This window comes from Eutrigla gurnardus, assembly GCF_963514095.1.
Source record: "Eutrigla gurnardus genome assembly, chromosome: 16".
Classification (NCBI taxonomy): domain Eukaryota; kingdom Metazoa; phylum Chordata; class Actinopteri; order Perciformes; family Triglidae; genus Eutrigla; species Eutrigla gurnardus.
Window position 1 is genome coordinate 5,915,541 of NC_139927.1, and position 25,425 is coordinate 5,940,965.

The window sequence follows — 25,425 nt, forward strand, 5'->3', positions numbered from 1 at the left end:
TATTATGAGGATAATTTAGGAAAATAAAGAAATGGAACTATTGTCGATATTTCACCTGTATTTATACTTGTCGTGTACTTATCTAGTAAACATAACAGGGGACACACAGTGCTTTTAGAGAGTTTAACTGTCAAATATTCATATATCTGTGGAAGAAAAGTCTTTTCTTTGCAAAGACTGATAACTTGAATCCGTCTGTGTTCACCGAGATGAAAACTGTTGACGTTGAAAACAACTTGCAGTGTGCGTTTGTTTATGCGTATGTCCCAGTTTGTCAATGAGTTTGTGTGTGTGTGTGTGTGTGTGTGTGTGTGTGCTTGTTTTTGAGTGTGAGTGTGTGTGTGTGTGTGTGGCAGGAGTCCCACAGTTCAATGTCCCTGCCAGGGACAGGGAGAGCCCTCGGAGAGACCGTGTGTTTGTGTTACCAGGGGAAACCCCGGCTTGATCCTCCAGAGTTTAGTTAAAGTGTCTAAAATAGGGAAAGAAAAAACAGCAGTGTGTGGGAGAAACCAGGCAGAGACAGTGAAGACAGCTCCTTGGGTCAAGGATGTGTGTGTGTGTGCATGTTTTAAACACTTGTTTTACCAGACAGTAAAAAAAAAAAAAAAAGTGCTGGATCAGCCAAAAGTCTAAATTCACATGTTAAAGGTTGAGTAGGTGATTTTGTTCAGAAACACTTTCTGTTAAATTACTTGAAATCCTCCGATAGCCATCAATAAATGAAATGCTCTGACATAAAAACATAAAAGAAATGTCATCTGTGGCCGTGGCAGGACTGTAAAAACCCCGTCCAATCAAAAAAGCCTTTGAACAGAGGTCTGAACGAAAGGGGGCGGGACTTTATCGGTTCGACGATGCATTCAAAGTCTCTGTGGTTTTTCCAAATGACCTTCTCAACCTTAAAGTTTGCATAACCGGGGAAGATTGACTCACATCAAGTCTAATGTCATCTAAAATCCCTGCATTGTTGTTGAAACGTCTTCCTGAAGGATAATCATTCATGTTGTGTGTGTGTGTGTGTGTGTGTGTGTGTGTGTGTGTGTGTGTGTGTGTGTGTGTGTGTGTGTGTGTGTGTGTGTGTGTGTGTGTGTGTGTGTGTGTGTGTGTGTTGTAGCACAAGTCTTGGAAGAAGATTAAGAACATGGTCCACTGGTCCCCGTTTGTCATGTCCTTCAAGAAGAAATACCCCTGGATACAACTGGCCGGGCATGCAGGTATGTGGACACGCAGACGACGTGGTTCATAAGAAATAACCGGCTCGGCTTGCTGTGCAGTTTTTTTTTAAAGAGGATGCTTGTCGACACACGAGTCCAGGTCTTAGAGGTCGGGGCCTGAAGGGGAAGTGTGCAAGGGGGGGATTGGGAAACAGCGTGCAATGCTAAATCCCTTGAATAGGTGTCTTGGCGGTTGGAGGCTCAGCCACATAAAATTCACAGTAAAAGTTGTTGTTGTTTTTTTACAGGGAGCTTCAAGGCGGGAGCCAACGGCCGTATATTAAAAGTAAGACGCTCTTTCACACCAATCACACCTTCTCTAGCTAATTCATTTTTAATTCGAATTTATTTGCTGTTAATTTGGAAGATGTTTACCAAGTTGCTCGTGTTATTTGTGTATTATTTTAATGTTTTTATTTTTATGATATATAACAATTAATTGAATGCATGCATGATGTTGCCTTACACATTAAAGAATGATGCCCAAACGTACAGTTTATTAATCGTATCGGGAAGTCAAAACTTATAACTTGTTTTGTCCATATCTCTGTAGAAACACTGTGAATGTGAGCAGCGCTGTTTGTCCCTCCTCATGCGGGACGTGCTGCGCCCGTATGTACCTGGTTACCATGGAGACGTAGAGAAGGACGGCCAGAAGTACAACCAGATGGAGGACCTGCTGGCTGAGTTTGACTTCCCGTGTGTGATGGACTGCAAGATGGGAGTGAGGTGAGAAAGCATGACGTGACATAAATCTTAAATTTAACCCTCGGAAAACAACTTAATTTCATTGATGCTATTCTGCTGCTATTTATTTATTATTATTTTTTTTTTATTTCATTAGCTTGTTTTTATTTTCTTATAATTATTGTGTTTCTTTCCATTGCTTTTAATGTTTTATGTAAAGCACCTTGTTGTTGAAAGGTGCTTTAAAAATAAACGTAAGCTGACAGAAAGAAATGCTTTGATATGGAATTTGAATGACGAAGAAAACCTTTTATTTGGAGTTAAATGTCAAAAGTGTGAACACCCAAAATGTCTGTAATAATCCCTCATTCCATGGAAACTGCATGTTGAGCCAGGGAGCTTTAATTTTTACGACTCTCATAATTTAGCATTTGTTTTCTCTTCGCCAATACATATTAGTTTTCTTTAAAAACCCTCTCTTCGATGTCGCTGCGTTGCCAGATCTGAGCACCAAACAGCTGTGACACACTGTTTGGAAAAGAGATGTAATCCTCTCAGCTCATCGTCCTCCTACCTCTCTATGTGTGCTCATGTCTGCCTCCCACCCTTTCTTCTTCTTCTTCTTCTCCTCTTCATCACCCATCATCTTTATTTATTATTGATTTTTTCTCACGCTTCAGGACCTACCTTGAGGAAGAGCTTACGAAAGCTCGTAAGAAACCCTCCCCGAGGCCCGACATGTATCAGAAAATGATCGAGGTGGAACCCGAGGCGCCGACGCCCGAGGAAAGGCTCGAAAAGGTGGTGTCCAAACCCAGATACATGCAGTGGAGAGAGACCATCAGCTCTACGGCCACCCTGGGATTCAGGATAGAGGGAGTCAAGGTAAGACTCACAAAGGGAAAGGTGTGCATTTGTGTGTCGCCTTCCTTCCCCCTTTTCTTGATGGTGTGTGTGTGTGTGTGTGTGTGTGTGTGTGTGTGTGGGGAGGGGTGTCCTTCAAGGGCACGATCCAACTTCCTGTTTTGAACAGAAACTTCCTCTGAAGTATATGTTTGCGCATGAGATCCTTTGTCAAACATAAGGCCTGTCCGTGGCAGCTCTCTATGCCTTGGCATCTGGCACTGACATTCCACACACACACACACACACACACACACACACACACACACACACACACACACACACACACACACACACACACATCTCTACTGTCTTTATTTGAGGGTCGTGGCTATATAAGGACATTCATGGCCTCCCGGTGGTCCGTTGCCATGACACTGAGGGTTATCCCCAGAAACAGAGTGTGTGTGTGTGCGTGTGTGTGTGTGTGTGTGTGTGTGCGCATGTGTGTGTGTGTGTGTGTGTGTGTGTGTGAGAGAAGAAACTATGTGGATGTGCATAACCGTTTTTGTAATGTCTGTAAATGTGTGTGTCGTATAGATTGTATAACCTCTTATGTATGTAAGAGCTTTAGCTAATTAGGTATGTTGTGTGTGTGTGTGTGTGTGTGTGTGTGTGTGTGTGTGTGTGTGTATGAGAGAGAGAGAGAGAGAGAGAGAGAGAGCCCTAGCCTCTTCATGGGTCGTGATACAAAATCACGACCCATGAAGAGTAAAATAGTTGCGTCTCCAAATATTATCTGGTTGCCTGGCAGCCAGCAGAATAAGAAACACTCATTTATTCTCCTCTGAACCAACTGGATGGTTACCACTGTGGTTCTGCTACTCACGCCAGTCTTCTGTACTATTACAACCGCCAAACAGCTGAACAGCCAAACAGCCAAATTACAACTCAGCGGTTTAATTTTAATGTTGAGGGGAATGAAATTCCCAGTATGCACACTTGAAATGCCCTTAATCAAACCGTTGGGTCTTAAAAGTTGTAGAACAGAAATTGTATCTGTTTTTTGTACAATTTTCTGAAAATGAAACAATAGATTAATCGTCAATAAATGCTAGTTGTAAGTTATCTCATCAACATTGATGAAATGCTCACAGAAACGACAACTTCATGAGACTAGAAGTGTTTCTCTGCTCTGGTCAGTAAAACAGTCCCTGCTTTAATTCCTGGCTAAATCTCTAAAAATATCTTTCCTTCCTTTCCTCCCCTCATTGTTTGTTCTACTGTTCTTGTCCATCCTCTCCTCGTCCCTCCCTTCACATCCTCCCATCTTGACCAGAAGCCTGGAAGTTGTAGTTTATGAACAAAAAAAGAAACTTTGTCTAATACGAACTGCAGTGTTATAGTTTAGTAGATGGTTTAGATTTGGTCTCAGACGAAGAGAAAGCCGGATTTTATTTCAAGTCCAGTCACGACCACAACGGCAGGGATATCACTATTTATTTATTATAAACAAAGGCACTACATAACATACATTTCACCTCTGTAATGCATTTTGAGAGAAATCTCCTTGTTTTCACATTGTATCGTGTTTTATTTTTATCGTGTCGTGCGGCCTCGCCTTGGTCTTGGTCTTGACTTGGTCTCGTATAAGCGGTCTAGACTTACAACAGCAAATAAACCTGATGTTGACCTCATCACAAACATGCTGACGGTCTCTTCTCCTCTCTTATTCCTCTCTCCTGACCTCTCCAGAAGGAGGACGGGACGGTCAACAGAGATTTTAAGAAGACCAAGACGAGAGACCAAGTGACTGTAGCCTTCCACGACTTCGTCAAAGGAAATAAGGAAGTACTGGTGAGTGTGTTTGTGTTAACAGCCTTGAACACTGAATGTGAAAGAAATACAGATGAGGAATGGAATTGAATACACACACACACACACACACACACACATGTTCACACATGCACACATTATCAAATCACAAAATATGACCTTAAGCTTCCTGGGCGACAAGAAAAGGGAAGTCCTTGGGAACTCCCTGCACCTCTTCACACCAACACACACACACATTCTCACACACACACACACACACACATTCTCACACACACACACACACACACACACACAGTGTTGGCTGCAGTAGAAGTGGACAAAACAAGGTAAAGAACATAAAAATATAAAAACTTTGTGGTTTTTTCCCTTCCAGAAGAGTTATCTAGACAGACTGAAGGAGATCAAAGACACTCTGGAGATCTCGCCATTCTTCAAAACCCACGAGGTCAGACAGACGTAACACAATCAACATAAAACTGTCATCTATATACATTGTGTATTGTGTTTATTGTGTCGTATGTGTGTGGGTGTCAGCAGATGCAAGGTCACTTTCAGCTTCGTTCTACTCAAAGAACACATTCTTAGTTCTATCAGTTATATTGACCAGATTACATTACATACAGATTGCATACCATGCACATTAGTCAAATATTTTAATTAAAATATTTAAAGTTCCGACTATTCCATTATATTTCCTGATGTTTTACTTTTTTTTTAAGCTCATACAATCACACTTCAAAACACCTGAACTATCCCTTTAAATGTATTTGGCCCTCAGTTGAGTTTCTGGTTAAAATGTATTTTATGCAACTGTATATTCAAATTGTATTCATTGAATTAAGTGCACACACACACTCACACACTCAAAGGTCGCTGACCACAAACACACACATTCAGTTGGTGTGACAAAACAGGAAGTGAGATCATCTTTCTGAGGGACACAAACAAATGCGTAACATCGAGTTTAAAACAACAAAAAAACGTGTTTCCTGTTTTTTGGGTATTCATCCCATTGTCTCGCCGTGTGTCTGCAGGTGATTGGAAGCTCCTTGTTATTCGTTCACGACAGCAAAGGGCGGGCGAAAGTCTGGATGATCGACTTCGGGAAAACCACACCTCTTCCTGAGGGGGACGAGCTCACCCACCGGGAGTCGTGGGCGGAGGGCAACAGGGAGGACGGATACCTGTCTGGACTCGATAGTTTGGTGGACATCATTTTATCCATGGTGAACTCTGAGACTTGAAGTCTGAGAGAAAACACGAGAAAGAACATTTGGAGCCACTTCCATTCATTCTCCCTCTCTCCCGGGAACACTTTGGACTTCCTCACAGGTTTCCTCCGCAGACGTTTGAATTCCATTCATGGATGCAGCCTTTTCTATTCATATCCAGTGCTATTTCTTATTCATATCCCCTTTTAAATTTACTCATTATTCCCTCGAGGGCATATTTCAACATTATCAAAATTTTAACTTTAAACATTCACCATGACTCATTCTGATTCATTTTCCCAGTAAGTCATCCCATTCACAAAATCGTTAATGTTATTTGTTACAGTGGGTTTTTCTGCTACAATGTAGAAATATCTGCTGTGAAAAATGTTTTTTAACATTTTTTTTACATCATTTATACAGCGTTTTAACTAAAGGAAAAATGTAGAATGCCTTATCCAAATTGAATGCTGTTTAATATTTAATATTTTTTATAATGGCAAACAAATCCCATAAAGAGACCAATTCAATATCTGTGGCTCTCAAGCCTTTAAAAGATGGATTATGAAGATATGGTTCCATTTTTAAACACATTTGTGTTAAAAATTGTGTTAAAAAAAAGTAGTTTTTTTAACACAATTAGCAGATTAATACACTTTTGGGCACGATTGTGAATTTTTGACATTGTCTAATAAAAAAAACCATCCGTTTTTCACTAAATGAATACGTTTTGATATACATACCATAGAGTCTATGGCATAGACGATAGTTGTAGGATCAGCTGATTGATGATTTTGGTCTTTTGGTAGGATTTGTAAATAATAAAAAAAATACTTAAAAAAGAGAAGAAGAAAAAACACCAGTTTTATTATTTAAATCAGAATTTTCCTGGTAGTAGTATTAAAAAAAAGACACTGCAGTTGTCAAATTTGTCTATATTATGCTTTTATGACTTAAACAATGTAATCACATAGAGAAAAAAATGGGATGTGTAGTGGCTTTAAAAATCCAAAGTCGAAACTTCTCCGTTAGATCGTGTTTCTTCCTCAGCAGATATGAACTCAATTGTATTTGCTTTCTGTCTGTTGGACCACAACCTCAGCACATTTCCGATTCCTTTTAAGAACAATCTGCACTTGATTACTTTTCCACTGACATTGTACAGTTGAGTGTTTTTACACTGAGAAAACAAAGCCAGCCTTAACCTCCGTTTAACCCGGCACACCTTCTGAGTTTAGATCCTGTAGGTTTTACCAGTGAGGTTTTTTTAGTGGCACGATAATCTGGTTAATTACATGGAGCCAATTTATATGGATAGATAGTGTCAGTATGTTTCATATGTAAGATATTTGCAGTCCATAGTTCATCCCCGGACATTTTCTCACACTTATGTTTGGATTGTTCACAATGTACAGTAAGAATTATTATGTTTGATGTAGTTTTTGTAAAAGAAAAGAAGAAAGTTTGTGTATTTGGATCCCGTGGAACACTTACAGCCATGAACAATCCGTATTTAAGCTCTACAGTGCCTTGAGATTACGAAGCCAAGTCAAACAACAGACAATATGTTTAAATATCATCTTAACTGTTTCTGGGCGTAGTCTTGGGTGCATGTTTATTATCTTTTTTTTTTTAAGTTTGGGCTTAATATGTATTTCATTCTGTTTTTATTTATAACATTATAATTATTTCTGTTTTTAGTTAATGGGATACTGTGACTTTTTTTTGAATTTGGGGCTATTGTTGTGTCTTCAAGTGTGTTACAGTATGAGTTCAAACAAGAGAGAAAAGTTGGAATATGTTCGGATCACACATTAATTTTAATGGGAAACACTTAGAAACTGCTCGGGCAGATAGGGAGGAAGGACATGTCTCATAATGTAACAGATTGTTGATGAAAAATAAAAACTTAATAAGATGTAGGTTCTACTCTACTCTACTAAAGTGTTCAGTTGATGTTTGCAGTGACGCTAGACGCAGAAAAACACTGATTTTAATTCCACACAGTGCCTTCAGTAGTTTGACATTTTGGGAAATACATAAGCTTTTTAGCTTAGACGAGATGATTGGCACCGCTATGCTAATTTTGAAGCGTTTGCTAGCAGGTGGTTAGCTTAGCTTAGCATCAAGACAGGGAAACAGGGAGTTTCTTGATTAAACGTTCATACATTTTAATTAGTGAGCTTTAGTGCTATGGTTCGGCAGATTTAGTTACCGTCGCATGTTCCCAGTCTTTATGCTAAGCTAATGAGCTAATGGCGGAAGCTTCAGTTTTAAAGGGCCATCTTAGAGCTTATTCTCTTCAGTGTGCACTTAGGGTTGTTTGTTAGTCGATATTATTATTTGTTTCTGTTTTTGCCGGCTTATGTATTTATTTCATCCTTTAAAAAAAAGTGTGCATTTGGTGATACCCTGCTTCCACGTGTGACTTCTGTGAATTTCCGGTACCATATAGGGTTAGGAAAATTATTAAGGACATGAGGGTCAGAGTGTTTCGTCACAACCTCTCGTCCTGACAGCCCACAGTGACCCCACAGTGACCCCGCTGCTTCTTCTTGGCCACATCAATGTTTGCATACGGTTAATTTGCCATTCAAATCACACCTGCCCACAACAGCAGCAGCATCCGGAGCTGGTGGGAAAGAAAAGGACTTGATTCGGGAGTGGAGAGGTTGTATATTCGAAGGGGAAACACAGCAAGGATGTGATTTTTTTTTTTTTTTTTTACATGGAGGCTGGTGGGGGAGGTGAACCCTTGAGGGTCTTTTTGAACATGCAGCTCCCACTGTACACATTTCAAATGATTGTTTACATTTTTCCTACTCGATGCTCCTTTTTGGCACTTTTTTTGTTTTGTTTGCTGAAGTGATCTTTTTACTACATGTTATGACTAAAATGGCGTTTGGTAGGCCTATATCCCTGCATGACAAAAGTTTTAGCATCCTCGAGACTTGAAGGGAGTTCATTGACCCTCGTTGAGGAAACTGGGTCGTTATACAACCACAGCTGACTGTGTGTCCATGCTGCAGAGTTTGACAGGAGACTCACTTTGGTCTGGGAAAATAGTTATATGTGCTGTGTGGGTCTGTGGCGCCCCCTGCTGTCACTCTAATGACACTGCACCTCGAAAAGTCACTTTACTGGATGCCCACATCTATAATGCATTATAAACATACGTTTAATCCATTAGAACACAGTGGTAATAATTATACGCACTCATAAATATCCATATGTTAGCATGTGCTTACATGCGGCTTGTTGCAGCTACTATTACACATTTCCCAATAAAGTAATTATGCTTTATAACAATAATCAAAATACATTATGGAGCATTGTATAATGACTTATAAGGTCAAGTATCATGATGAAAGGATCATAGTGTATATAATTCTATAAATCACAGTGTATATTATTTCATAGTTATAATAATAATAATAATATATAATAATTTATGTAAAGATAATCACTGTTGTAATGCATTATAATGTGGATTAAACATTTCTCTAAGCAGTCATTCTTTGCTTTAAGAAAAGTAAAAAAAAGTGTGTTTTGCATTTTGCTCAAAGCAAACACTGACCACTTAATCGCATTATAATGCATAATAACAGTGAATATAATTAATTATAAAACGATTATAATGTATTACAACTATGGGTATTATAACACTATCCAGCAATGATGAATTATTATGATACTTTACCTTATATATCATTATAAAATGCTTTATAATGTGTAATGATTATTGATGTAAAGTATTCTATTATAATCTGTGTCTAGAGTGAAGATTATAACCCATCATAAATACGTCTTTAATGCATTATAAATAAAAACAAGTCTTAAATGTTAACTTTTTAACTTGTTTTTACTGTAAATTATGATTTTCTGAGAAAATTGCCTTTTGACATGTAATAATTAAGATCTATTGCAGTTGTTTTTTTATTTGTACATTTGATCACCGTCATTATTAGATCTGCTTCATTTGTAAGCCCAGTAATAATTACTGTCAAGTCATAAAATATCATTTATTAGCACCAACAATACCACAGGGCGGTGTTGATGTGCTGTCCTCGTCCCAACACTAGGGGGCAGCAGAGGCCCATTTCAAAGTTTGGGCACAGTTTCTTTAATGTTGGCGCGTGCGTGGTGTTTGTGTGTAAACGTGTCCTGTAAAACTTTATTGTATTCTCCAGTAACACGACGATGGGACGCGACACAAACCTACGCAGTGTTTTTGTTGTTTTTTTCCTTCTGTCCGCCACGAACCAATGAGAAGCCGCGCTTCGGCCGCCACCCCCTCGACGAAATACGACACGGACCAATAGGAGAAAAGGGTGCGTGGGCGGGAGGGAGGGAGTAAAACCAGAGCCTTACATAAACAAAGTTAAGCGAGCGTGTTGGCGTGGTGGTGAGAGAATAGGAAGTGTACTGTCTCTTTAAACGTGGTGAAACGAGGTCAGGGCAAGAGATTTTATTATTCCGGAGGGCAAATTGAAGAGGACAATTTGGGAAATGCAATTTGATGATTATAAGTCTGTGCAAACGGGCGCTCGTGCGCGCTGAAATAACAGTATTAGTAATAACAGTGAGACGTTCAGGTACATGCACGTTTGTGGTACGAGTGGGTTGCGTCAAGGCAAGGCTCTGGCATGCTGCTGCTGGTTGGTAAATAAGGTTTGACCTCGTGGTCGAGAGAGAGAGAGACATACTGGATTAAACGCTGTCAGCAGCAGGAGGAGCAGCAGCAGCAGCAGGAGCAGCAGGAGGAGCAGGAGTAGGAGGAAGGCCACCAACAACGTGGAACTTCTGCTTCATCTTTTTAAATGCATTCAAACTAAAATAAAAAATAAATAAAGGACGTTTGCTTTAGTTTGAGTCATCGTCGACCTCGTCTGACACAGTTGGAGAAACGCAGCTTGCAGGTGAGTACATCTCACCACACAGGAACACGCATTCGAGCGTTAAATATGCTAATTAAAGTAGTTTTAATCCCGTTTCGACCTCCCAACTGCTTCAACAAATCCTCTCTGCAGCGCGCTGACGTCACTTCTGGAAACTTTGACCGAGCTGTCCGCGATTTATCCAAATAACATACCTTTTAAGGTTTGCTAAAAAAAAAAAAAAAAAAACATGCTCTCACTTCCCAGTGTCGGTTGATTTCAATGCAGCCGTGACGTCAGTCGAGATAACCAGCAGTGAAGCGCGCGAGATGCGTTTGTTGTGATGGTCTCGCGCTTTCTCACTTCCACGTGGAAGTCACAATCACAGAGTTTACGTTTGAAAGCAGTTTAGGGAGCATCTGTAAAGAAACCCCAAATGTCCCAAGAGAAACAGGAAGTTGTGACTTCTGATAGTCTAATATTTGCATAAATTATTTTTGATTTAATCACTGTTGGGCTAATCCTCTCCTGAAAACACAATATTTATAGTATATATGAGTGTAAAATCTAGGCTTACTCTGGTACATTTATATCATTGTTTTTATTAATGTGTGTGTGTGTGTGTGTGTGTGTGTGTGTGTGTGTGTGTGTGTGTGTGTGTAGGTAAATTCCCTGATTTACTGATAAGCACAGTGTGGTTGTTTATACTGCCAACGACACACTGTTTGTTCATTTAACATCACTGACAAGTTTATTTTCAGCCCTCGGTCACAATTCTGTTAATAACCAAATTTATGGTTTTCTTATCTGGTGTTTTTTTATGTATATTGTTGGATTGTATTATTAGCCACAAAAATCCAGTGTTGATCAGGTAATTACATGATAATAAATGTTGCTCTGGTGTGGCCAACGCGGATATGACCGTCAAAATGATTCATACACTTTAATCGTTTATTATTTGTCACAGAAGAATCACAGTTCATTAATTATTGGAATTAAAACAATAATAGTTTTCTTTTACTTCCTGCTTCCCTCCCGAACACATTCCAGTACTCGTCTTGAGTTTTATCTCAAGAACCGTTTTTAATTGGGCAACTTATTAAAATCAAACTATCCTCCACACAGTCGACTTGCAGGAAACGTGGTCTTCCTCACGTTTCCCTCGTTAGCGGTGACGAAGCTGGTGGTTCACCACAGCGAAGTCACCGAGGAGAACCAGGCGATGTTCAGCACGTAGACGCACTGCACAGACTATTTCCACAGCAGTGAGTCAACAGCTTGTGGAGCCCAGACAACAACTGAGGCTTAGCCGTGTCCGTGTGCACGTGCACGTGCGTTTCTCAGCCATACAGTAATCACGGGCACAGGGCTTCAAAAATACCTCGTTGTGACCTCTGGCCCACTCTGCACCAGAACTGCCCTTGACTTCTCCTCTCTCAGCTACGCTTGTGTTCAGGTTCTCATGAAGGATCCTCTCTGCTTCTCGTTGACTCGTAGAGGGAGAAGCAGAATGTAAACACACTCTGAGGCAACACACCCACATTGACAAATGGGAAGTTGCTCAATCGATTACATTAGGCAATAAAACAGTACGTTTTTCCCCGATAGTGTCAGGTTTGGCAAGTTGAACCGCTGTTAAACTTGCGGAAAAGCACATTGATTAAAGTATGGTTTACCTTTTGTGCATGTAGCCGTGCCAGCAACAGGAAAATACATATTTTTTGCAAACTTCCTCCTAAAATTCCCAGCTGAGTCCAACATCATGCAGGGTCTTGCTGCGTTGCTGTTACTGTGTCAAGACAATACAGTACAGATGTCAATATTTTGTGTTTTTCTTGAGATCAAACATGCAGATACCTGCAGAGTCGTTACTGTGTTGTGCACATGAGTTTACTGCTGCTGGCCTGGATGTTGTCAACACTGATGATGAAAATCACCAGAAGCAACTACAGACTGCAGTTTGGCAAAGTCATCAAAAAAAAGTTTCACAACATTTAGGTGTGTTGACAAGAAGAATTGACCCGAAGAGCAATATATGTTCAGAAGAAGCACATTTTTTTGTTAATGTTTTGTTATTTCTATTGAAGTATTATTTCGTGTTGCTTTCTAATTTATTGCCAATAGTTTCTCACTTTCTAACCAGTCAAACCTATTGATTCAGTTCATTCTCATCCTACAGATATAATGACCGTAATAAACACCTGAACATAAACCAAATCACAAGTTAAACTAAGATACAATCAGCGCTTGTCATGTTTAAGGAAAGTATGGAGTCTCCAGACCACCGTCTGAACACAGAGCCGCCCTAAAGCAGGATGACCCACTTTACTGACTCAGAGTGCACGTGTGCAGAGGCTCACACACACACACACACACACACACACACACACTCGCATACCGCTTTGACGCTTTCAGTAACGGCTTTTTCCATTGGCTGGAATCCCAGCTGAGCTGCGTCGAAGCATGCCGTCACACACACACACACACACACACACAGAACAGCACCTGTAACACACAGATTGCGAGAGAGAGAGAGAGAGAGAGAGAGAGACAGGAATGCAGCCGGTGCTCTGTTTCGATAAGTCGGAGTGTGTTCACCTTGTGTTCACAGGCGTTATCGCCTCACACTTTACAATAAAGGTTACGTCATATGTCGACTGCTTCAGCTTCACGCAACTATTTAATAAAAGATAAACCCAGATTGATTCTTGGATTGAAAATAGTGAGACGGTCCTTTTTTTTATAATCAGAAAATGACTTGCAGAGAGAAATCAGGCGAGACAAACCTCATGTACGTGAACCCAACGCGTGCATTCACTCGTATATATATACGACATAAATAGCTGCAACAGGCCTTGTCCAACTCCTCCCTCTCAGTTTCATCCAGAGGAACACATGCACATATCTGAACAGCATGCATGCAATCGCAACATACCCCCTTTCCCTCAGTGTGTGTGTGTGTGGCGAGTATTTTTAGACAAAGTATTAAACTCACGGTCACCTCAAGATGTGACAGCTGCGTGTGCTTGTGAATGTTTGTTGACGACAGGTTTTATTTCTCTTCCCCATCTGCCTTTTCTGTCCGTCTGTATGTCTTTGTTGTTTGTTGTTGTTGCTACACATTTAGATATCTGACCTTATTCTAGCCTTCATTGTCAGCGAACGGTATGTACCTTTGGAAAGAGATGTAGCCGTAACCGAGGGTGATGTTCATCTCTTTTTTTCCTCTTCCCCCCCTCTCCTCGTCTCTTGTCTGTAGTCATGGCGGGTGATATGATGCTGCTGATGCGAGGCTTGGCTAAGTTGAGTCAGGCGGTCATAGAGACTCAGAGCAGCACCCTGCGCACCGGAACAGGTGAGAAACGACACGCCTGTTACCAAGGAAACCGATGGAAGGAGGAAGTGAGCCAAGCTGGTCGAATCCCACGTGTATTTGATTGCATCTTTTTAATAACATTCAAATGTCTTTATTGGAGGATTAACAACTTTAGATGCAGCATCAACAACACAAATAGAAACCAACATCACTGGACAAGTAATACTAAACAATAAAAGACACACAATGGCTCTCACATTAACCCAAAAACCATCAAATTACATCAAAGAGAAAAAATAATATATTTATATGTTTATATATCGTCCATAATCCCTAAAAAAAATCAAATCAAACATCCATGTCATCACCTCTAAAAATCTGGACCTTTTTATATGGAAACTTGCAAAATCCGAATGGTGACCCTTCCTTCTTTCACAGGTCGCACACTGGTTGTGAAGTAAAGTGAAAAGAGCTGATAACGCGGTTCTACAGCCTCTTATCTGAGCCTGTTACACAAATAAAGGGACACATTTAGAAAAGCTATTTGTTTTTCAAAAGCAGAGAAAGTTATGGCTTGCATTGGATTTCTAATGTTGCTGTTTGTAGTGTTGGTTAATAAAGCTTACGTCGGTATTTTTTGTTATTTCCTGTTATTATGTCCAGCCCTCCCAGGAGTCGGTGCTGCAGTCCAGAGCATCCAATCAGCTACTGAGCAGGGCCTCTCCACCGCCATGATGAAAATGCAGGTGGGTGCAAACACTGCTTTAATGCATTGGGATTGATAAACTGTATTGTGTAATAATGAATGAATGTCCAGGAGCTGACCGGCCAGCAGCAGGCCTCGTCGTCAGACTTCGAGTACGACTTTCCTCAGGACGACGCCGCCTTCGCAGCGTCGGAGTTCGGGGAAGAAGCTGTCGATCGCTCGGCCAGTCACACAGGAAGTGGCGACGATGCAGCAGCGGGGGCGAGCCGTGTCGGCGGCAAGCTGTTCGAGGGGTACAAAGATCCCAGCAGACAGTTTAGTGGACACACCAGGTCGTACCACCAGGACGCCAGGTATCTAACCGTCTCCAGTGCACCACACACACACGTGTGCTGCTTTTTGAAGAGTTAAGGTAATCACTTGTTTTGCTTCGGGTGCAGACATTTCTACAACCCCAGTCTGAACAGGCATTTGTGGGGACAGCTGTACTGCGGGCATCAGGCCAGTCAGCTGAGGAGCTACCACCAGGACCCGACCACGGTCGGGGGGCTGACGGCCGAGGACATGGAGAAGGCACGACAGGGCAAGAAGGCCGAGAGCAAGTCGCACAAACAGATGGTAATCCTCACTCGTCACTTCGTATTCTTAAACTCACACAGACGTTATGATCCGGACTAGAGATCTTCAACAGGGGGGTCCGGGACCCCCAGAGGGTCGGCAGAGTGACAGCAGGGGGTCCCCGAAATGATTTGATCCCAAACTTATTTAAAATATGTCCAAAAAAGCATCTAATAAGCAATTGTGATGTGAAATTGTGATGTACAAATGAATCTGTCAACAAAGTACTGTTATACATAGCTGCACTATTATTATAGGCCCAGTTTAATATGCAACACAGTTTTATATGATATGTAATAGGGGGTTGATGGATACTTCTACATCTTAACAGTGTCTCTCCCGCTCTGTGTTCCTGTAGTTGAGTGAGAGAGCCAGAGAGAGGAAAGTGCCGGTGACTCGACTCAGCAGGCTGGCCAACTTCGGAGGTACAGTAACGCAACTCCTTGTTACTCTGTCTTAATATCTGCTGAGTCATGGGTTTGTCTGACTGGTGCCTGTTGGTCCGTGTGAGTCTGCACGTCGGACCGACGTCTGTGGTCTTCCTGTGAAGTCATTACTCCTGTTATGTGGTGTCTCTGCTTAGAAAGCCAAAAAACGTGATGACAATATGTTTTGCTTGTTCATGCTGGTAGTGTGACATGACATTGTTGGTGTGTGTATATATATATGTATATATATATATAGTGTGTATCATAACACCTGCTCAACAAGCCGGAGTCACCGGGTTCAGCACCGTCGTTGTCAGCAGCAACGTCCTTCTCAACGTCTGTATGGTTTTTAATGTCAAGTGCTGGTTAATCCTCTGTTTGACCACGTCGCCTGTTCCCTAAGCCTATTAGCCGTGACATAGTTAACGCTGTGACATGCGGTCACATGGCGGGTTCTGTTTGTAAACACATTCAGGAGAGAGAGAGAGAAGCGTGCATTTTGTGATTTATTTCTATCCTTATTTATGCGTCAAACTGCGGGAACACATTGAATGTCATGTCGAAGCGGTGGAAGATAAAGGCAGGCACACGGACGTGTCTCAAAGTCATATCCAGACCAGATGTTATTCCAGCGATAAGCTCATTGAAAGGCGAAAACAAAGCTTATTCACACGAGCACATAACTGACCGATAAGAGCGTGTAAATCAGCGGCTTGGTTTCGTGGCGGGATGATGGATACGTTAACAGGTGGAGGGTGAACATGAACCGTGGAAAAGGAAAAAAAAAGAAAAGGGAAACCAATCCAGAGTGTCCGATGAGTCAGGCTATCTAACGGGAATACTACGCGGCAGATTGGCTGCAGCTCACGGCAGACAAACGTGCCTTATAGAGGCTTGTGCAGAAAGCAGAGCCGAGGTGATTCAGCATGTTGACGAAGGTGTCGGAGGGAGAGAGGAGGAATGTGGCCTCTGTCCGCCCTTCACTCTCCGGCACACGTGGATACTGGAGGTTATAGGTGGAGAGGACGACGGGAAAAAGTGATTTATAGAACCAGAAATCTGTGATGTTTCCTGGCAACTGTGATTATAGCAACCGTGCTTAGACGTCTCTCTGCCGTTGCCATGCGTATTATTTTCATAAAGTTTTTGCTGAGATTTGTGAGGAAACGGGACTCTGTTGAAGTTTTTCTGGTGTTGAATATCAAATGACGGGAACAGCAATCCGTTCTTTTTATTTTATTTAAAGATTTAAAGGTACATACCGTCATTTATAAAACACATGATTCTTCTCAGTTAGCCATCTGTACATTTACATACAGAAGCGAGCAAGGACTCACTGGACTTTATTACATACATACTGAAATAAAGACCTCACCGTATTTTAAAATAAAGTAAATTAAGTAAAATTAGAACAAAAGTGTTGGGGTAAACCTCAAGGACACATATCCCTCTAGGAAGGGGATATATAACAATCCTCCCCCTAATAATACACTTATTTATAAAGCACTTTCCATCAAAGTGCTGTACATCAAGAAGAATATAAGAGTGAAAACAAGAAAATAGAAATAAGTCCAAAAACATTCACAGTAAAATTAACAAATAAATAAATAAATCATGTACATCTCTCAGAAATTGTGGTGCACATCCTCATTCCTCCCGGTCCGACCTTTCTGACCCCACAGAGCCGATTACACGTATTTGACCGAATAAGAAAATGCTCAGTCACCTTTTATACGAGGCACCGAAGCGTGCCGCGTCCCGATTGGTTCTCCGGTTTGTTTTCTCCAGAGACCGCCGACCAGCCGATTACGTAACGCTGCAGTTACGTAAGGTGGAGACGAGCCTCGGAGGAGCTCGCTCACTTTTTTTTCTTTTTCATTATCTGCTAAAAATAACCCTCTAACTTTACTCCGAGGATTAAATGTCTCAAGAGCTTAGTTGTCAATATGATGTGGATGAGCGAGATCATTTGCACGTTCTCTGTCCGGGGTGGCAGCTGTTACAGTTTTGTTATTTGTGCACAAGTTAATCAAAGAAACGGCCTCACGGACACTGATTGACTCATTAACAGGATGTTTTTACTGCCACTCAGCGCTTTTATGTCTCAAATGTTGTGTAACCGTTACGTAATTGTTTGTTTGTAAAAGAACCAACAAAAGAAGCCAGCACTCATTCATTGTGTGTGTGTGTGTGTGTGTGTGTGTGTGTGTGTGTGTGTGTGTGTGTGTGTGTGTGTGTGTGTGTGTGTGTGTGTGTGTGTGTGTGTGTGTGTGTGTGTGTGTGTGTGTGTGTGTGTGTGTGTGTGTGTGTGTGTGTCTGTGTGTGTCTGTGTGTGTCTGTGTGTGTGTGTGTGTGTGTGTCTGTGTGTGTCTGTGTGTGTGTGTGTGTGTCTGTGTGTGTGTGTGTGTGTGTGTGTGTGTGTGTGTGTGTGTGTGTCTGTGTGTGTGTTTCTACCAGGTCTCGCTGTAGGTCTGGGGTTTGGAGCCCTGGCAGAAGTCGCCAAGAAGACCATCAGACACAACGGTGCTGGGGGTAACCACGACTAACACTCGCTCATGTAGTTTGCTTTTTAACCAAAACCACCCAGTTAGGCATAGAAACAGCTGTTTGCTTTCGCATCACTGGTCAGGTATGAGATTTATTCCATCCGTGTGTTTTAAATTCTGAAGTGTAATCGCATTACTGTCTAGGGAAGGGATTCACGCACCAGTTTCAACACTTTTGTCACCATCTTTAATGCTAGATAGAACAATTAAATGCTTTAATAATGTAATTATACCCCATCTGATAGTCGTGTGCCTGTAAGGACAGGCCTTTCTCTTTATTATGAGATGTTGCAACCCGCATTCCTGTTGAACAGCACCACTATAAACGCCAGCAGCACCCATCCTTCATGCATGTTGGTACACGGCTTGTATACACACACACACACGGAGACAAGCCTCCTGCATCCTCCCAAACAGACGTTCCTGCTCTGCAGCCTGCTAATCCCAAAACACAGCTAAGCTAAAACGGCGTGGATCTGTGGCGTTAGTGTGTGTTGGTGTGTGTGTGTGGGGTAAATCTCTGTTAAAGCCTCTCAAGACGGCTTCAGACGCACTAAAACACACTTACCTGCTGACCTACTGACACACAAACACACACACGGATTTGTACGTAAACACATGCAATCAATCAATTTTGATGGAAGCAAATGACTGAATCTATACTCCAAAGTTTGACTTGAGTGTTGAGCGTCTGTTCTGTTCTTTCCGCAGCTGAAAACAAGAAAGGCGTTCTGGACTCCAGCCCCTTCCTGTCCGAGGCCAACGCCGAGCGCATCGTCAGAACGCTGTGTAAAGTCAGGGGAGCTGCGTTAAAGCTGGGGCAGATGCTCAGCATTCAAGGTGTGCGACAAACACATCACACACACACACACATTAATTTATGACTCCGAGCTCGGCGGCGTTGACCAGGAACACAAACGTACAGGTAGCAGCGGCTAAGAATAACCTGTAATGTTATATGACTGTTGTGCACACTGAGCCGGACAAAGTTCAAGAGCACAAGGCAGCAAACATCCTGGCACTGGTGCAGCCGGATCAGATAACATGACTAAACAACACATCATTAATGCCCCCCCCTCCCTCCCTGCTGTCTAACCTTGGCTGCTGACCTTTGTCCTTTTGGCAGCGGAGTACAGAACATGTTGGTGTAAATTTAGTGAGCCACAAAAACAGTAGTGCGAGGAGAGAAAAGGACATGGGCTGCTGTTTGCTCAACAGGTTCTAGTCAGGAGGGCTGACCTTATGTGTTCGTGTGTTCCTGAATCTAAAACGGTTGATTGAAACGTTCAAAAAGACTTAATTAAATCTTATATAATTACCTGACCCGACGCTGACCTTTATCTGTCAGGGAAGGAATGCAGATGATGGCGAGTCCAAGCCTTTAACACAAATCCAAAGGTCACCTTGAGGAGAAACCATTTTAAATCCGATAATAAAGTTTGTGTTATTGTTTTGTGTTGTTTATGTCGGCCGAATGAGTCACTGTCGTAGCCAAGCAGCGTATTATGAATCATAATCAAGTCTTATTTATAGTCATTAAACCTGGGATCATGGAGTCACTGGGCTTAGTGGGATTTAGTCGGGTTTAATGCAGCTCAGCTGACGTCTTAGGTTAGAGATGCAAACCTTCAGTGTTGTTGTTGTATTGTTTGATGGGAGAAACAGCCAGATCAGCTGGTTTTTTGTTCTGTCCCGTTTCCACAAACTCAGGTGTGTTTCTGTGTTTCAGACGATGCTTTCATTAACCCTCAACTCGCCAAGATCTTTGAGCGTGTGAGACAGAGCGCTGACTTCATGCCAATCAAGCAAATGACCGTAAGTGTCTCTTTATTTTATTTACCGGCAACTTTTTAACTGATGATGAATAATAATATCGGTTCAGATAGTATTGCATTATTATTATCAAGCCTGCTGTTAATTCACTTTTAACTCCACTAGTGAAAAAAAACAATTGGAATTTGCAACACTTTTACTGTGTGTGTGTGTGTGTGTGTGTGTGTGTGTGTGTGTGTGTGTGTGTGTGTGTGTGTGTGTGTGTGTGTGTGTGTGTGTGTGTGTGTGTGTGTGTGTGTGTGTGTGTGTGTGTGTGTGTGTGTGTTTCGTAGAAAGCGTTGAACAGCGACTTGGGTTCGAACTGGAGGGACAAGCTGGACTCGTTTGAGGAGCGTCCGTTTGCAGCAGCGTCCATCGGGCAGGTTCACCTGGCGAGGATGAAGGACGGCCGGGAGGTCGCCATGAAAATACAGGTAGGTGTGTGTGTGTGTGTGTGTGAGTGTGAGAGAGAGTGTGTGTGTGTGTGGTACATTCCCATGTTATTAACATAAACACCAGAGTTTGTCTCACAAACAATCTTATCTCTCTTCTGTTGACAGATCGCATCTGAATCAGTGAAAAAGTGTAAAAAAAAATAAAAATAAATAGAAGCATGAAGAATGTATTTACAGTATTTACAGATTGTCTAATCCCATATAGTCGTTCAACGCTTTTAGTTAATTAAATGTAACTGTATTATTATAATCTCATGATAGAAAGTAAATATAATGTATTTATTATAGTAGATGCATTAAAAAGTGATCAAATTACTTGTAAACATGATACAGGAGCATTACTTTAAATAAAAACCACAGAAATACTTTTTATTATCAATTTATGGCAAGGCAACTTTATTTGTATCACACCTTTCATACACAAGGCAGACTCAAAGTGCTTCACATCATAACATGTCATACAATAAAGTGAAAAAATAGAGGAATTAAAAAGAAAATAAAGGCAAAATTAAAATGCATTACAGAAAGACGAGGAGAATAAAAACATATTTGCAATAATAAAAAACAGTGCAGACGTTAAAAGAATGGTGAACATAAAAGTTATGGTTTAAAGCAATGAAACGTCCTTTTCTTCCTGTGTGTTTGTTGCCAGTACCCCGGAGTGGCTCAGAGTATCAACAGTGATGTCAACAACTTGATGACGGTGCTGAATATGAGCAACGCCCTGCCTGACGGTACACGTTCAAAGACACTCTCATTCATGCATGCAAACACGAGCATGCTCACCTTTTTATAAGGCATTCACTTCCCTCTTTGTCTCTCCAGGTCTGTTTCCAGAACACCTGATAGACGTCATGAGAAAGGAGCTCGCACTCGAGTGCGACTATATCCGCGAAGCGCAGTGTGCGAAGAAATTCAAGTGAGTCTCCCGTGGCGTGTTTTAAGTTTATTCGACAACACACAGAACTTTTATAACATGCATGTTTATAAACATTCACGTAGAACTGCTGAAAAAAGGGGATTTTTTTTTTTACAGCGTATTAAGCATTCAAACATTTATATGTCACATGCACAAATAAGGTGGGAGTTAATAATTGACATGCTGGCTGTGCTAGAAAAAAAAGAAAAGAAAAATAAGCGTTGTATAAAAGATGAAAGTTCAAGATTAAACATGATGAAGGCCAGTCTGTAGCTTCATTTGTTTGGGTTGTGCCAGGAATGTATTAGAAAACCCATCGAAGACTTGTGGGCTGTTAAAACGATGGCTTGATGGGACTCTCTCTCCCTCTGTCTCTGTCTCTCTCTCTCCCTCTGTTTTCATCTCTTTGGTCCAAGGTCAGAACAACTGCCTCCCAGCTATATATATATATATATATATGGATATATAGATATACTGTAAATAGATGTAGGGCTCTATATGTCCCACATGCCGACTTATCCTGGATTTATGTCTTTGTATCCGTTCATCCGTCTGACTCAGGGAGCTTTTGAAGGACCATCCGTTCTTCTATGTGCCAGAGGTGATAGAGGAGCTGAGCAGCAGCCACGTCCTGACCACGGAGCTCGTCCCCGGGTTTCCCCTGGACCAGGCCGAGGGCCTCACCCAGGAGCTGAAGAACGAGGTACAGCCAACCTAAGACCTTCACACACGGGAGGCCTTTTCTACGTTTTTATCATGCATTTTTGTCGCGGGTACTTTCACACAAAACATGAATATCACACGGTGAAAAAGCAAGTTTTCTGAGCTGTCACCCAGCGAATAAAGACATCAACCAATCGCATGCAGGGGGTTCTCTCAGTCGTAGCTGACCTCAGAGCAGTGACCTTCTTCTCTCCGTGTTCGTTTCCGTCTCAGATCTGTCACAACATCTTGCTGCTGTGCCTCAGGGAGCTGTTTGAGTTCAGGTTCATGCAGACCGACCCAAACTGGTCCAACTTCTTCTACGACCCTCAGACACACAGGGTCAGTCTGCAGGCTTCATACTACTAGTTACTTCTACTCATAATAATAGTATTAATAATAAAAAAATATGGATGTAATGAAAATTGTCTCTAGGTGGCGCTGTTGGACTTTGGAGCCACGAGAGGATTTGATCACAGTTTCACAGATGAATACATAGAGGTAAGTCAGCCTCATTTTTGTTAAACTTTCATTTCATAAACCAGATTTTGCTCAGTGTCAGGGTCTGTCAGTGATGCAGATGTTGTTTTCATGCATCAGATATTAAAAAGGTCTCAGAGATGAAGAAGAATGAAGCAAAGGCTGTGAATTCTGTTTTGTGATTGAAGGTAATCCGTTCGGCTGCCGAGGGCGACAGAGAGGGAGTTCTGAAGAAGTCGATCGATATGAAGTTCCTGACTGGCTACGAGTCGAAGGTAAACCTCTCCAGATCTCGTCTACTCAGCAAAAACAGCAAATGTGCCAGAAGCAGCCTAGAAAATGTCTTTTTTTAGTTTGTGAAAGTGACCTTTTTTCTTTCCAGCCGATGATGAATGCCCACGTGGACGCGGTGATGATCCTCGGCGAGGCCTTCGCCTCCACGGACACCTTCGAATTCGGCTCCCAGTCCACCACCGAGAGGATCCACAACCTCATCCCCGTGATGCTCAAACACCGACTCACTCCGCCTCCCGAGGAGACGTACTCACTCCACCGCAAGATGGGCGGCTCGTTCCTCATCTGCGCCCGGCTGAACGCCCAGCTGCAGTGCAAGGACATGTTCCAGACGGCCTACGATAAGTACTGGGAAGGTCGCACGCCGCCGTCCCACTCGGCCTGAACCAACCCCCTCCCTCCCTCCAGGGGGCGCCAGGCAGGTTTTTGGTGGACGGACAGTGGAGGCCAGCGCGAGTCGGCGGCGACGCTGTGGTGTGAAGACGCACAAATGCCCTTAACTGGTCAGCAAGCACCACTGCATGCTTCCCCCACTACGGCGAGGTTTTTGAAAGGCTTGTTTGTATTTACTGGCATCATTTCTCTGTTTGAGACAGAGCAGCGACATCGCGTCATGTGTGGACTCGAGATGTCTAAACAGACTGAGGTGGATGGAGAGAGAGTAGTAAAGGTGTGAAATGAATGTAAAAAAAGAAAAAAAAAGTTGGAATTTTATCTAATCTGAGGTTTTCACGTTGATTCTTGCATTTTCTTGTGTTTTGCATTGCTGTGTTTGGTTGGAGAAATAACACTGAAATGTCCAATTTGCCAGAAACAATGCATGAAAACATGGAATGATTGTATTAAGGATTAAGGAAGAGGACTGAACTCTAAACCAGCAGTCGCGTGATAATGGGCTCAGTACCACATGGTATGAGTCACAGTGTTGGCCAGGACCAACGTGTCTGGGAGGTTTGATCATATTGCAAAATAAATGTAGCCGTTTAGACGAGAGCAACACCGTTCGACAATCGATCATGATCGGGTTGATTTGTAGAAAACGTGACACAAGAAGGGCCGACTTTTTAACTCATATGTATCCTTGGATCCAGATTTCAGTAGCTGATTATAGCTTTTAGCTCTTTTTTTTGTGTGGGGAGAAATTCTTTGGGCGGAACGTTGATTCAGTCCGTTTCAAGTGACCATTAGCATTACTCTTAGATCTCTCCGTCTAACGAACCTCAGCTCAAAGCTCCATTTCACTCGGTTTGTGTCTGGGGATGAAAAGTCCAGCTTCTGCAGTAGACGTTTCTTCTTTATTTCCCTTCTGATGATTTGAAACCGTGTCCATGTGGTGCTAATTTAGCTCCTAAATGATTACCAACATGTTAGCGTTATGGCTTTAGTGTTTTACTTCAGATTCAGCTTTTTCTTTTTAATTCAAAAGCGTGATATATCTTAAACTTCTGTGTTAAAAAAAAAAAAAAAATAGAAATGAAACCATATGGATCCATGTCGCTCTCCGTAAGAAGTTGATGCTTAGCCATGAATGGTAATGGACTAGCTTGCTGTGTGAATGCAGTTAAAAACGGTCTCTGGTGGGTGACGCTGGAACAAAAGGAAAGGAAAGGTGCCTGTAGTTTTCAGTGGAAGGCTTTTAACTTGAAAATCTCGACTGTATGTTTCGTATCAAGACTCGGTGAAAAGGTGGTTTGAAATGTTTTCTAATCAAAGTTGTGATAAAGATATTGTATGAAAAGAGTAAAATGTTTGATCAATGCTCGTCATGTGGCTTTTTTTTAATTTTTTTTTATTTTGTTCATCTGTACTGTAGGTTAAGAGGAGAGAGAGATTGCCTTCCTTATTTAGCGATGTTTGGGCCGCCAAGGGATGAACTGTCAGAGTCTGGAAAATGAGAACATAAGCACATAAATATTCACAAACATACACATGTGCACAAACATTTATCCAGGAAAATGACTGATGCCACATCTTCCTCTCCGACTCACCCTCAACTATGATCTCACATGTTCACACTTCTTCCAGCTAAACTCCCACTCTTTGTGTCCGTGGGTTGTAATTCCCCTCAGTGTCCAGCATGTGGCGCTGTCGTGCTCCCCAACCCTGTGACTTCTCACGTAGAATAGAAACTCAATCAGTTCCCAATAAGAGAAGAAAACACAACCCGCCTGAAGCCAGCCAGATAATTATATGAGGTTACAAGAGTGTGATTTCTGCTTGATTAAACAATATCCTGTAAGCAGGAGTGGGAGTGAGAAACGCTTACACCAAGCAACTGTGGTTATCAGGTGCTCGTTGACTCATGTGTAATATTGGTCTGAGCCACCAGAGCCTCGTGACATAAAGCTTTATACTTGAGGCTGAATATGTTCATCAAACACGGTCTGATTTGTATGGCTGCCAACCTGATGTTCTACAGGATTAATTAAGTATATTTTGTACTGCAAGTATTTAGTATTCTTATGGAAGCATGAGCGTGCC

The 25,425-nt window shown here is 41.9% G+C and overlaps 2 protein-coding genes across 6 annotated transcripts in view; both read left to right on the plus strand.

The window, feature by feature from the left end:
• The window catches only part of LOC311026878 (inositol-trisphosphate 3-kinase B-like), a 24,390-nt gene extending 16,681 nt beyond the window's left edge, over positions 1 to 7,709 (plus strand). For all 3 annotated transcript variants that reach the window (XM_084030591.1, XM_084030593.1, XM_084030592.1), the window contains exons 6-12: positions 1,115 to 1,214; positions 1,463 to 1,500; positions 1,768 to 1,943; positions 2,582 to 2,786; positions 4,500 to 4,601; positions 4,954 to 5,025; positions 5,615 to 7,709. In XM_084030591.1, the coding sequence (XP_083886717.1) occupies positions 1,115 to 1,214; positions 1,463 to 1,500; positions 1,768 to 1,943; positions 2,582 to 2,786; positions 4,500 to 4,601; positions 4,954 to 5,025; positions 5,615 to 5,824 (903 nt within the window). In that variant the 3' untranslated portion in view covers positions 5,825 to 7,709. The remainder of the gene's footprint in view (positions 1 to 1,114; positions 1,215 to 1,462; positions 1,501 to 1,767; positions 1,944 to 2,581; positions 2,787 to 4,499; positions 4,602 to 4,953; positions 5,026 to 5,614) is intronic.
• Positions 7,710 to 10,241: 2,532 nt separating this feature from the next.
• LOC311027225 (atypical kinase COQ8A, mitochondrial-like) lies at positions 10,242 to 24,706 on the plus strand. Of its 3 annotated transcripts, none has more exons than XM_084031131.1 (17): positions 10,242 to 10,714; positions 13,928 to 14,023; positions 14,648 to 14,730; positions 14,802 to 15,043; positions 15,131 to 15,308; positions 15,667 to 15,733; positions 18,194 to 18,268; positions 18,994 to 19,122; positions 20,012 to 20,097; positions 20,388 to 20,528; positions 21,202 to 21,283; positions 21,375 to 21,468; positions 22,030 to 22,171; positions 22,405 to 22,512; positions 22,606 to 22,671; positions 22,839 to 22,925; positions 23,033 to 24,706. In XM_084031131.1, the coding sequence occupies exons 2-17, from the start codon at positions 13,930 to 13,932 to the stop codon at positions 23,327 to 23,329; spliced, it is 1,971 nt and encodes a 656-aa protein (XP_083887257.1). In that variant the 5' UTR covers positions 10,242 to 10,714; positions 13,928 to 13,929; the 3' UTR covers positions 23,330 to 24,706. The 3 variants fall into 3 exon arrangements, with proteins under 3 accessions (XP_083887257.1, XP_083887259.1, XP_083887258.1); XM_084031133.1 differs by having other exon boundaries at positions 18,194 to 18,259; XM_084031132.1 differs by having other exon boundaries at positions 10,242 to 10,710.
• The last annotated feature ends 719 nt before the right edge of the window (positions 24,707 to 25,425 follow it).

What these genes read in the sequence shown, in the direction of transcription:
- LOC311027225 (XM_084031131.1), top strand. Translation starts at nt 13,930, where the DNA reads ATGGCGGGTGATATGATGCTGCTGATGCGAGGCTTGGCTAAGTTGAGT. An exon ending in GCAGATGCTCAGCATTCAAG is followed by an intron (nt 19,123 to 20,011) that starts GTGTGCGACAAA and finishes TCTGTGTTTCAG; the next exon opens with ACGATGCTTTCATTAACCCT. An exon ending in TGACTGGCTACGAGTCGAAG is followed by an intron (nt 22,926 to 23,032) that starts GTAAACCTCTCC and finishes TTTTCTTTCCAG; the next exon opens with CCGATGATGAATGCCCACGT.